At 44.1% G+C, this 13,275-nt stretch overlaps 1 protein-coding gene across 1 annotated transcript in view; it reads right to left on the bottom strand.

Annotated features, from left to right (window-relative positions):
- Positions 1–13,275, bottom strand: part of cep76 (centrosomal protein 76) — a 44,314-nt gene that overhangs the window by 28,451 nt on the left and 2,588 nt on the right. The window contains exons 2-3 of the mRNA XM_078398686.1: positions 10,684–10,839; positions 2,012–2,093 (exon numbers count right to left, since the gene is read on the bottom strand). Of these exons, the coding sequence (XP_078254812.1) occupies positions 2,012–2,093; positions 10,684–10,839 (238 nt within the window). The remainder of the gene's footprint in view (positions 1–2,011; positions 2,094–10,683; positions 10,840–13,275) is intronic.

The raw sequence follows: 13,275 nt of genomic DNA, 5'->3' as shown, positions 1-13,275 counted from the left end.
GGACTTACCATCTCGGAGGCTTCGGCCGTGGGCCCTGCAGACCGCAACATCGGGAGTTCGCAGGTCCCTGGCTGGCGACCGGTTTTTGGGAGCTCCAGCCGTAGCAGCTTCGACCGCCCCGAAGCGCGAGGTACGATCGACCCGCTCGCAGGCCCTTCATCGCCCTGCGTGGCCTGGCCGCGGCATTTTCCATCGCCCGGTGGGGGCTCAGGACTTTCATCGGCCTGCTCGGCTCGGCTCGGCCCTGGGACTTTCCATCGCCCAGTGGGGGCTCAGGACTTTCATCGGCCTGCTCGGCTCGGCCCTGGGACTTTCCATCGCCCGGTGGGGGCTTCAAAAAGTTGGGAGCCTCGATCACCTCGTGGCACCACGGGAGAAGAATGAGGAGATAAGACTTTTCTTTGCCTTCCATCACAGTGAGGGTGTGCCTAGAGCAATCACTGTGATGGCTGTTTGTGTAAAAATTGTATCTGTGTGTTCTGTGCTTTTTGTTGTCTACTGACGGACCTTGACATGAGAGGACGCTGGCGTTGTTTATTCGCTGCTTTTCCGTTAGGATAGTTTGTCTGTTTGTTTTTATGTTATGATTGTTTCTGTAAAGCGCTTTGAGCACCTGATAAGGCGCTATATAAAATAAATGCTTATTATTATTATTATTATTATTATTATAAAATTACATGAGAGGAGGGGGGGCAGGACAAAGCCTGGTGAGTTATCGGTGGATACAGGTGACTGGAGGTTTTGATAGGCACATGGTTGGGCAAAGGTCAGAAATGAAAAGGCACAAGGTGTGAGATAAGGATAAAAGTGTGAAGTATGAAACGAGAGAAAGGAACTTAGGTTTAATAGAAGGCCAAGGGAAGAAATATGTGCACATCCAGGTGAGGCACAGGGAGGGGGAGAAGGGGAGGGGGTACTGAGAAAGGGGTTTGGTGTTTCTTTACCTAAATATTGGAGAATTCAAAGTTCATACCATTAAGTTGTGAGCTATCCCAGCGGAATACGAGGCTCTGATTTGGCCAGTTGTGAATGAGAAGAGGAGTTAAAATGGTTAGCAACCGGGAGATCCAGTAGGCCTTGGCGGACAAGGCGCAAGTGTTTGGCGAAATGTTTGCCGAGTCTACGTTTGGTCTCGTCGATGTGAAGGAGACCACATCAGGAGGTGAAGTTCAAGGAGGTTCAGGTGTACCTCCGTCACACCTGGAAGGATTCTGGGGTCCCTGGATGGATGGGAGGGAGGAGGCATTGGGACAGGTGTTCCATCTCCTGCAGATGCAGGAGAAAGTACTTGGGGGAGTGGTTTATGTGGGAAGGGACGAGTGATCTAAGGAGTTGCAGAGGGAGTGGTCTCTGCGGAAAGGGAAAGGGGATGGGCAGTTGTGATTGGTGGTGGGATCATGTTGAAGGTGGGATCATGTTGGAGAATGATGTGTTGGATGCAGAGGCTGGTGGAGTGCAAGGCGAGAGGACCAGGGGAACTCTGTCCTTGTTCCGTCCAGAGAGGGAGATCAACACATTCACCCCACATTCTTCCAATTTCAGATAATTACTCTGCATTTTGCCCACCTGCAGACTAATTTTTCCATTCCGTATTAACAGACATTTAGCAGACAAGGTTAGGGGTTTAATATGGCAAATAGGCAGGTAACCAGAGGTCAGAGATTAACAAGTAAAGAACAAGATGGGAATCAAGGTGGAATTTTGCCAGTCAGTAGGTCTGTGAATTTCTTGGCTGCACTACCCAAAACATGGAAAATAAATAAATTCCATAGCAACTTTCAAAATCCAACTGGACGTGCTTCAAAACGTGGAATTCTGAGGGGCATAGAGTGGGAAAACTGCGCGGTGACATGAGACTGAACTGTCTTTTTAAGATTCGGGACAGACACTATGACCAAAAATTCACCTTTATTCCCAATTCAAATAGCAATCAAAATAAAATTCTAATTACAAACATAGTTTTTTTTTAAATGATAAGTGTTTAAATTATTAAAATACCAGAACCACTCACTTTTTCTTAATTCTGCTGGCTCTTTGTCAACAAAATGTGTGGCTGGCTTTGAACTGGTTGTAGCTTCTTTGTCTTGCACCTCCTGGAAATTAAAAATAGTTGCAATTCAATTAATTTCACATAAAGGAAACAGCACTGTACAATTTCCAGCTTCTAAATTGGATTGTTTTTTTCTGTACGAAACACAAAAAGCAACGAAGATTACAGATCAGTGTGAATGTAATGTACACAACACGAAAAGAATAATGGAAAATAAATTAGCAAAAACATTAGATGCCCAAAGTTTGAAAATTGTCCACTCTGATTTTGCATGACTTAGTTTTACAGGCAGATGATATGGGGCAAATTACTTAAGACAGATGAGCCATTCCAGTTAATAGACAATAGGTGCAGGAGTAGGCCATTCGGCCCTTCGAGCCAGCACCGCCACTCAATGTGATCATGGCTGATCATTCCCAATCAGTACCTCGTTCCTGCCTTCTCCCCATACCCCCTGACTCCGCTATCCTTAAGAGCTCTATCTAGCTCTCTCTTGAATGCATTCAGAGAATTGGCCTCCACTGCCTTCTGAGGCAGAGAATTCCACAGATTCACAACTCTCTGACTGAAAAAGTTTTTCCTCATCTCCGTTCTAAATGGCCTACCCCTTATTCTTAAACTGTGGCCCCTTGTTCTGGACTCTAACATTGGGAACATGTTTCCTGCCTCTCTAACGTGTCCAACCCCTTAATAATCTTATACGTTTCGATAAGATCCCCTCTCATCCTTCTAAATTCCAGTGTATACAAGCCTAGTCGCTCCAGTCTTTCAACAAATGATAGTCCTGCCATTCCGGGAATTAACCTAGTAAACCTACGCTGCACGCCCTCAATAGCAAGAATATCCTTCCTCAAATTTGGAGACCAAAACTGCACACAGTACTCCAGGTGCGGTCTCACTAGGGCCCTGTACAACTGCAGAAGGACCTCTTTGCTCCTATACTCAACTCCTCTTGTTAAGTTTTGAATTCAATTCATTCACTGAATTGTTTTCTTTCAAATAAAAAACCTCACTTGATTATGGAAAAAATTCATGGCTTATATTAAAAAAAAGACACTACAATACCCTTGTCTATGGTGAATTCTAGAATCCCAACACCAAAGCCCATGTTACCCCCCCCCCCCAATATGTAGCATTGTTTCTCCAGAGACCTGAAACAGTCTGAGTTTGGCCATTTAAACTTGTTCCTCAACTAAATAAGGCTAGAGCTGATCTTTTCATTCTGCACAATTTTCCTGCACCAATTCCATTTTGCACAACTCCCCAAGTCTCCAAAGATCTATTGAAAACTGTCATGAATAAGTGAGTGAGCCCCCAGATCATCGTGTTGAAAACACAAAAGATTCACTATCCTCAGAAGATTTTTTTCTATTATGAATTGCTAGCCCCTTAAGTTGTGACAGTACCCTGGCTTGGGATTCTAGATACCCAAGCCAGGGGAAACATCAATTTTGTGAAGCCCTGAAAAGACAAAACCTCAAACCCAGTAATGAATCTGGTAAACCTTCATAGATTAAAAAACCTGATCAGTACACAATATTCATGATGCGTCTTTACAATCGAAGCAAGACATTTTTACCCTTGCTAATAAACGAGCAAACGGTTTGTCTTCCTAATTGCCTGTCACACCTGTACATTGACTTTACGCTTTGTTTACAAGGAAATCCATCTGCCTCTGAGCAACACCTTGCAATCATTGAAAATACACTACATGTCCACAATTCCTCTTAAAGCCATCTTTTTCTGCATTAAATTATATCCATTCAGTTGTCACTATTCTTTTCTATATCCATTTGAAGCCTGGATTTGAAGTGTCTCATCACCCACCCCACTGATACTTAGTATCAGTAAAACACAGATATATTACTGTAGGTCTTAATCCTCTCATCTAAGCCAATAATGTAGGCGTGAACGACTTGTTCTGAGCACTGATCCATCAACACCCCATCATCGACGCTTCAAGATATCTTTATTTGTCATCCAAAAAACAAGTTTTTTTGACGAAATTTAGTCACCCAGTCCAATATTAAAAGCAGTAAAACAAACAAATTACACAACCCCAATCAACACACAAAAAAAAAGAAACATCCATCACAGTGAGTCTCCTCCAGTCCCCTCCTCACTGTGATGGAAGGCCAGAATGTCTTTTCCCTTCCCTGCTGTCCTCTCCCGCGGTCAGGCTGATGTCGTTGCCACGTTGCAGGCCGCGCCGGACGGTGAAGGGTCCGCAGCGGGCCGGCCCAAGCCCCGCGACGGGCGAACACGTTGTCGCTGCCGCTGTTGCTGCCCGTCGGGGCGGTCGTGGCTCCCAACATTGAAGCCCCCGCCCAGCAGAGAAAAATCCCGCGGCCTATTTCAGGCCGCGCCGGACGGTGAAATGTCTGCGGCGGGCCGACCCAAGCCCCGCGATCCTGGGGCGGGCAAACACGCGGCCTCAGGAAAACAGCCAACATAATCAAGGTGCTTTTTCACCCCAGTCATTCCCTCTTCTCCCCTTTCTTGTTGGGCAGAAGATACAAATGTTTGATAGCATGTATCACCAGGCCCAGGAACAGCTTATTCTCTTATCAGCTAGGGTGTTGTTCCAATCTTCCAACCTACCACATCGTGGACATTGGACTTTTTCCTCTGGAACTGTAATGGTACAATGCTACAAAACTATATTCCACGCTCAAGTCAAGTCAAGTTTATTTGTCACACATGCACATACACGATGTGCAGTGAAATGAAAGTGGCAATGCCTGCGGATTGTGCACAAAAAAGAATTACAGTTACAGCATATAAATAAAGTTAATACAGTTAATACAGAGAAGACAAAAATTAGTCCCTGGAGTTATAAAAGTTAACAGTCCTGATAGTCTGTGGGAAGAAACTCCGTCTCATCCTCTCCGTTTTCACAGCGTGACAGCGGAGGCGTTTGCCTGACCGTAGCATCTGGAAGTCCGTTGCTGGGGTGGCAGGGGTCCCTCCTAATCTTGCTTGCTCTCGATCTACACCACCTGATGTATACAACTCTGGTTGTAAACATGATGATACTCTTCATACTACTCCGTTGCATTTGTATATAGCTTGATTATACTAATATATAGCATTATTTGATTTAATTGGATAGCACACAAACAAAAACTTTTCACTGTAACAATAAACCAATACCAATACTCAACATAAAATTGACTCATTTGCTGCTACTTTGTTTTTTATGTTCAACCAATATACCAGCATATTATCCCTAATCCTGTGCTCAAATTTTGCTTATTAACCTCTGCTGTGACACCCACTTAAAGGCCGCCTTCTGAAGACAGACCACATAATTTGTTTTTCTTTATTTTTTCCATGAGTTAAATCAAAACAATTTCGACAGCTATGTCAAACATTATTTCCCTTTCGTAAATCTATGTTGACTCTGCCTCACCTCATTTATATTTCCCCAAGTTCTTTGTTACCATTTCATTAATAATAGCCATTTCGTTGGGATTAATGTTAGTTCAACTGATCTGTAATTCCACAATTTCTCTCTCTACCTTCTTAAATAGTGTTACATTTGCAAACGTCCAATCAGTGGGAACCATTCTAATGTATTTCGTATTTTGAGAATTGACAAGTAATGCATCATTACCTCCATAGCTATTCTTACAAAGCTTTGGGAGTTAAGTCATCCGCTGGTGATTTATTGACTGCTTTTTGTTATCTTTAGTGTTTATTTATTTGCACTCCTCATTCACTGTTTTCATCACTATGTCAGGAAGTTTGTACTGGCTATGTGAAGACAAATAAACAATGTTTAATTTCTTTGCCATTCTTTATTCCACAATATAATTTCACTTGTCTCAGGCTGTAATAGATCCACCATGTTTAACTAATCTTTTCCTTTTTAAAATAGCTTAGTTTAGAGATGCAGCGTGGAAACAGGCCCCTTCGGCCCACCGAGTCCATGCCAAGTATCGATCACAAGTTCACACTGGTTCTATGTTGTCCTACTTTCTCACCCACTTAGGGGCAATTTACAGAGGCCGATTAACCTACAAACCAGGACATCTTTGGGATGTGGGAGAAAACAAATGAGGGTCGCAGAGAGAATGTGCAAATTGCACACCAATTTTAATCTTGTTCATTTTGTTAAACTGTCCTAAACTAGAATTTTTCAAGGATGTAACTAGTAGAGTGGATAAGGGAGAACCAGTCAATGTGTTATATCTGGACTTTCAGAAGGCCTTCGACAAGGTCCCACATAGGAGATTGGTGTACAAACTTAAAGCACACGGTATTGAGGGTTCAGTGTTGAGGTGGATAGAAAATTGGTTGGCGGACAGGAAGCAAAGAGTAGGAAAAAAAAAAAAAGGAAAAAAAGGGTCCTTTTCGGAATGGCAGGCAGTGACTAGTGGGGTACTGCAAGGCTCAGTGCTGGGACCCCAGTTATTTACAGTGTATATTAATGATTTGGACGAGGGAATTGAATGCAACATCTCTAAGTTTGCGGATGACACGAAGCTGGGTGGCAGTGTTAGCTGTGAGGAGGATGCTAGGAGGCTGCAGAGTGACTTGGATAGATTAGGCGAGTGGGCAAATGCATGGCAGATGCAATATAATGTGGATAAATATGAGGTTATCCACTTTGGCGGCAATTGGCTTTGGTAAAATTGTAAATTGTCCCTAGTGTGCAAGGATAGTGCTAGTGTGCGGGGTAGTCGCTGGTCGGCGTGGAATCGATGGGCCGAAGGACCTGTTTTCGTGTTGTATCTCTAAAACAAAACTAAACTAATTGTGATCAATTCAATGTAGGCCTAAACAATCACCCGTTTCACATTTTATGCTGATCAAGTCTCTTAAATCCATGTTCAGAGTCAAAGCCTCGCACATCTGTTGTTATCATAAATCCCTTTTGCAATACACTTCCAGTGTTTGTATGCTTCCCACACTAACCGATAGCAGATACTAACTATAGTTTAACCGATAATTACTTCTGTCCTTTTATACTTGTATAGCCCGGTTCAGAAAAAGTAAGATCAAATATGTTAATAATAATAATAATAATAATAATAATATTCATTTATTGTCATTGCAACGAGTATAACGAAATTAAAAAATAGCCAATCCTGACGGTGCGTACAAACATATATGCAATAAATGCAAAAACAAATAAATACATAAATACAATTATATTAAGTACAAGATTTTTTAACGGTGTTGCCTAGTGCAAAGGTAGTGTTCAGTTCTCGTATGGCCCTGGGGTAAAAACTGTTCTTAAGTCTGTTTGTTCGGGATTTGATCGACCTGAAACGTCGACCAGAGGGCAGATGAACAAACAGACGGTGGCCGGGGTGGGATGGATCTTTTATTATTTTGCCTGCTCTACTGAGGCAGCGTAGGCTGAACAGGTGCTCCAGGGAGGGCAGTGAGCAGCCGATGATCTTCTGGGCTGTCGTGATGACCCTCTGAAGGGCCTTCCTGTCCTTTTCTGAGCAGCTGGCATACCATGTGGTTATACAGTATGCCAGCACACTCTCGATGGAGCAGCGATAGAAGGACAACATGAGCTTCTCCTGCAGGTTGGTTTTCCTGAGGATCCTCAGGAAGTGGAGTCTCTGCTGTGCCTTCTTTACTGTGGTGATGGTGTTGGTAGACCAGGTAAGATCCTCTGCGATGTGCGTACCCAGGAACCTGAAAGCGGGTACCCTTTCCACACAGACCCCATTGATGTAGAGTGGGTCGTATTCTACACTGGTTTTTCTAAAGTCAATTATAAGTTCCTTTGTTTTGGAGGAGTTCAGGACCAGATTGTTCACTGAACACCATGCTGCCAGCCTTTGGATTTCATCCCTATAGGCTGTCTCATCTCCTCCTGAGATGAGTCCAACCACAGTCGTGTCATCCGCGAACTTGATGATGGTGTTGGTGGGATGGGTGGGGGCGCAGTCGTGAGTGTAGAGGGAGTAAAGGATGGGGCTCAACACACAGCCCTGTGGTGAGCCGGTGCTCAGTGTAATGGTGGAGGAGAGGTGAGGGCCTATTTTGACGGTCTGGGGGCGGTTGGTCAGGAAGTCCTTGATCCATTGGCAGATGGTTTGGGAAAATCCAAGGTCGGAAAGTTTGGTGACCAGTCTGCTCGGGATGACCGTGTTAAAGGCAGAGCTGAAGTCGAGGAAGAGCATCCTCACATAGCTCCCCTGGTGTTCAAGGTGGGTCAGTGCAGTGTGAAGGGCAGTGTCGATGGCATCCCCTGTAGACCTATTTGCTCTGTAGGCAAACTGGTGTGGGTCGAAGGTGGGTGGGAGGCTGGCTTTGATGTGCTGCAGGACCAGTCTCTCGAAGCACTTTGTGATGACCAGTGTGAGTGCTACCGGACGGTAGTCGTTAAGGCCGCTGATGACAGACTTTTTCGGCAGTGGGATGATTGTGGCGGACTTCAGGCAGGGAGGGATGGTGGATTTTAAAAGGGACAGGTTGAAGATTTTTGTGAAGACCTCAGATAATTGGTCTGCACATTCCCTCAGCACTCTGCCCGTCACACCATCGGGGCCTGCAGCTTTCCTGGGATTCACTGCTCTGAGCACGCGCTTAACATCATACTCCTGCACAGTGAAGGTGTTGCTGTCAGGTGCTGGAGAGGGTGTTATGTCTGCCACTGTAGCTTTCACCTCGAAACGAGCAAAGAAACAGTTAAGTTCCTCTGCCAGCGAGGCATCGCCGTCGGCAGTCGTGCGGTTGCTGGTCTTGTAGTTGGTGATGTGCTGGATGCCTTGCCATACCCGCCGTGGGTCATTGTTGGTAAAGTGGTCCTCAATCTTCCTCTTGTAGGACGCTTTGGCATCCTTGATGCCTCTCTTCAGGTTGGTTCTAGCAGCACTGTATAGAGCTCTATCACTAGACCTGAAGGCGGTGTTACGGTCCTTGAGGAGAGACCTGACATCCTTTGTCATCCAGGGTTTCTGATTGGGATACAACCGGATGCGTTTGTCGACGGTGACATTGTCAACAAAGTTTTGGATGTAGCAAAGTACAGTTGATGTGTACTCCTCCAGCCTAGCCACAGATTCTCCAGAGACATCACCATTATTTATCACCAGTCCACGCAAGATCAATGATCATTATGATCCTTTTCAATTCCCTATTGTTAACTTTTACTTTGTCACACTTCCTTTAAAGTCACACTCTTTAATTTCAGACCACCAAGCATCCTAAGAAGCACTTTACTATTTCCCCCCCAAATTCATCTTTGTTAAAGCATTTCCATTACCAATATGGTTACATTTTCATGAAAAGGTCATAGATTCATAGAGCACAGAAATAGGCCCTTCAGCCCACCATCTCCATGCCGAATATTAACCTTCTACACTAATCCAGTTTATCGGAATTTGGGCAAAAGCGTTTGAGACCGTGGCGATTTAAGTGGCCATCCAAGTACTCGTTAAATGTTATGAGTGTCTGTCTCCACCACCCCATTGTCAAAGCAATCCAGTTCCAGCAACACATTGAGTGAAAATATCTTCCTCAGAACGCCTCATATGTCTTACACTAAAACCATGTCCTCTAGTTGTAGACACCCCAGCTATGGGGAAAAACTTCCAAACATCTACTGTATCTCTGCTCAGTTTTGTATACCGTTTTCTTGTTTTCTCCTCTTTTGCTTCCCCCCCCTCCAATACCTCAGCCTCCTCTGCTTCGAGAAACAACCCAGCCTCTCCTCAACTGAAATGTTCCATGCAGTTAACATCCTGGTGAATCTCCTCTGCACCTTCTGCAGCCCAATTGCAAGTTCCATTAGTGCGATGAACAGAACTGTCGTCCTCCTGCTGTGGTTTAACTTGTTTTAGAAAACTGTACCACAATCTTTGTGGCAGCCGCAGCCAAGTAAGGCCTTCTTCACCACCCAATCAACCTGTGCAGCCACCTTTTTTTTTTAACAATTGTGCTATTTGCTCCTTATTTACCCCAAAATAATCAAAAACTATTAAATATCCCTTAAGAGGACATCAACAGGAGATTAAAATAATGCGGTCTTTGTCATACTTTAAAAGAAACACTGCACACTAATAGCAGTGAACATAAATCAACAATATTTTCAAAATTTAGTCAGACTATAATAAGAGTCAGACTTATACATCGTGAAAACAAGCACTTCGGCCCAACTTACCCACATCAACCAACATCCCCCATCTGCGCTACACACTGGCCTGTGTTTGGCCCACATTCCTCGAAATCTATTATATCCACGTGTCTGTCAAAATGTTTCTTAAACATTGTGATAGTACCTGCTTCAACTACCTCTTCTGGCAGCTTGTTCCATGTACCCAACACCCTTTATGTAAAAAAATGTTGCCCCTCAGGTTCCTGTTAAATCTTTCCCCCTTCACCTTAAACTTAAGTCCTCTGGTTCTCAATTCCCCAACTCTGGGTAAAATACTGCGCATTTACCCTATCTATTCCTCTTATGATTTTGTACACCTCTATAAGATCACCTCTCATCCTCCTGCGCTCCAAGGAATAAATTCCTCGCCTGCTCAACCGCTCCCTGTCGCTTTGGTCCTCAAGTCATAGCAACACCCATAGAAATCTTTTCTATACCCTTTCCAGCTCTACAACATCATATATTTTGCTCAGATTAAATATGCCATTGGTTGCAGTAAAATACTTACTGTTAAGAAATTGAGTTCCTTCATGACATCATCTACAATGCCCCGGCGTTGCAAAGCTTGTATAAGATCTGCCTCAGACAAACCTTGCGAATTCTTGCCCAATTCCTCCCGGACTGACTCCGATAATATATCCCTGATTTTTCCATGGACGTTCATCTGGTGAAAAAATATTCAGCAAGTTACTAACATAGGACATTTTCAAATCTGATTGCCAAGTTTAAAATTAACAATAAAAATGAACGACCAAGAAGTACGTTATCTTTCAAAGCTTATTCAAAAATGTCATATGACAAATATACTCTTGCCAATCTACAAAAACTGCAAAACAAGCACTAAATAAGTGCCAATGCCTCCCTCTACATATTATGTATTCATATTTACAAATGTCACAAAGGAAGCAAATACCTAGTTTAGTTTACAGATACCGTGCAGAAACAGGCCCTTCCGCCCACCGAGTCCGCGCCGACTAGCAATCAACCATACACTAGCACTATCCTACACATTAGGAACAATTTACCAAAGCCAATTAATGTACAAGTCTGTATGTCTTTGGAGTGTGGGAGGAAACCGAAGCACCCGGAGGAAATCCATGCAGTCACGGGGCGAACGTACAAACTCCGCACAGAGAGTACCGGTAGTCAGGTTCAAACCCGGGTCTCTGGCACTGTAAGGTAGCAACTCTATGGCTCTACACTGTAAGGTCACAACAGCACTTCTACTCTGGACCTCAAAACCTGACCAGCCCGTTGTAGCGAGAGAATAACGTCTTTGTAGTAAGTTTCCAACCCAAGGTTACTGATGTTGAAAATCACCTTGTGGATGCTTCACTCTATTCTCTCACATCTAAACCGTCCTATCACCACCTAGGCAGTGGCCCCGACCTTCCAACTACCTCATTGAAGAACCTCAGACTATCTTTAATCAGACTTTATATTTACAATAATTTATCTTGCACTAAATATTGTACCCTTTATCCTGTATCTGCACACTGTGGACAGCTTGATTGGAATCATGGAGAGTCTTTTCGCTGACTGGATGGCATGCCACAAAAATCTTTTCGCTGTACCCCAGTACACATGACAATAACAAACTAATCTAAAATAGTGGTAGAAAATGGCATCAAGGTGAATAATCAACCACAATAAGGCGGCACGGTGGCGCAGCGGTAGAGTTGCTGTCTTACAGCGAATGCAGCGCCTGAGACTCAGGTTCGATCCTGACTACGGCGCCGTCTGTACGGAGTTTGCACGTTCTCCCCATGACCTGCGTGGGTTTTCGCCGAGATCTTCGGTTTCCTCCCACACTCCAAGATGTACAGGTATGTAGGTTAATTGGCTGGGCAAATGCAAAAATTGTCCCTAGTGGGTGTACGACTAGTGTTGGTGTGCGGGGATCGCTGGGCGGCGTGGACCCGGTGGGCCAAAGGGCCTGTTTCTGCGCTGTATCTCTAAATCTAAATCTAAAAAATATTAATGAATGGAAATACAGGTTTAGTGGGCTGGCTAGCCTGCTTCAGCTTTTATTTTTAATCTTTTTAAATCCCAACAGCGCCAACGTTGGGCATCACTGAAGTATTATAGGCCAATAAGAGGTCACAGTGGGTGTGAAAAGAATTAAAGTAACAGGCACTGAAATCACATACTGAAGGAATCATCATACTGAAGGAAGACACTTGCAAAGTGCTTATATCACATATCCAAAGGGATATGGATAGGTTTAGTAGGTGGACAAGTAGCAGATGAGCCACAACACCCATGATGGGCTAAAAATGTGGAATTATTCAGTTTGGAAGATAGAATGAAAAAGAAAACTATTTTAAAAACTGAAAGGACACAAAGCGCTGGGGTAACTCTGCAAGACAGGCAGTATCGCTAAAGAACATGTTCTCCAGAGATGCTGCATGATCTGACGTTCCCTCAGCACTGTCTTTTCTTTGTAAATTAGCATCTGCAGTTCCAGTGTCTCTACTTTTTAAACTGAGCAAGATAACAAATATTGTGGTACAATGAGGTTTTGTGAGCTTGAGTGCCTGAAACAACATTAGCCTGAAAGTATAGCAGGGATACTGTTTTGACATTTACAGCAGGATATAACCAGCTTTCAGCTTAGTTGGAGTTCATAGTGTGATCAGCCTGATGGTTTTTGGGAAGAAGCTGTTCCTGAATCTGGAGGTCACAGTTTTCAGACTCCTATACTTCTCCCCGATGGCAGGAGTGAAATCAGAGCGTGGCGAGGCGGTGATGGTGAGAGGAGTCTCTGGCAAAACAAAAAGTGCTGGAGGAACTCCAGGTCAAGCAGCATCCGTGGTGGACAGTCTGAGGAATGGTTCCGACCTAAAATGGCACCTGTTCATCCCCTGCAGAAATACAAACCAATCTCCCTTTCATTAACTCCACATACACTTCACACTGCCTCAGCAAGTCCACCAGCATAATCAAGGACCAGTTTCACCCCGGTCACTCCATCTTCTCCCCTCTCCCATTGGGCGAAATGGAAAGAAGTGTAAAATGCATACCTCCAGATTCAGGAAAGGTTTCTATCCAGCTGTTATCAGGCAACCTTTCAACAACTAGAGAGCAGTCCTGACCTACC

Source organism: Rhinoraja longicauda, chromosome 4, assembly GCF_053455715.1.
Source record: "Rhinoraja longicauda isolate Sanriku21f chromosome 4, sRhiLon1.1, whole genome shotgun sequence".
Lineage (NCBI taxonomy): Eukaryota > Metazoa > Chordata > Chondrichthyes > Rajiformes > Arhynchobatidae > Rhinoraja > Rhinoraja longicauda.
This window is presented reverse-complemented; position numbering and strand designations above follow the sequence as displayed.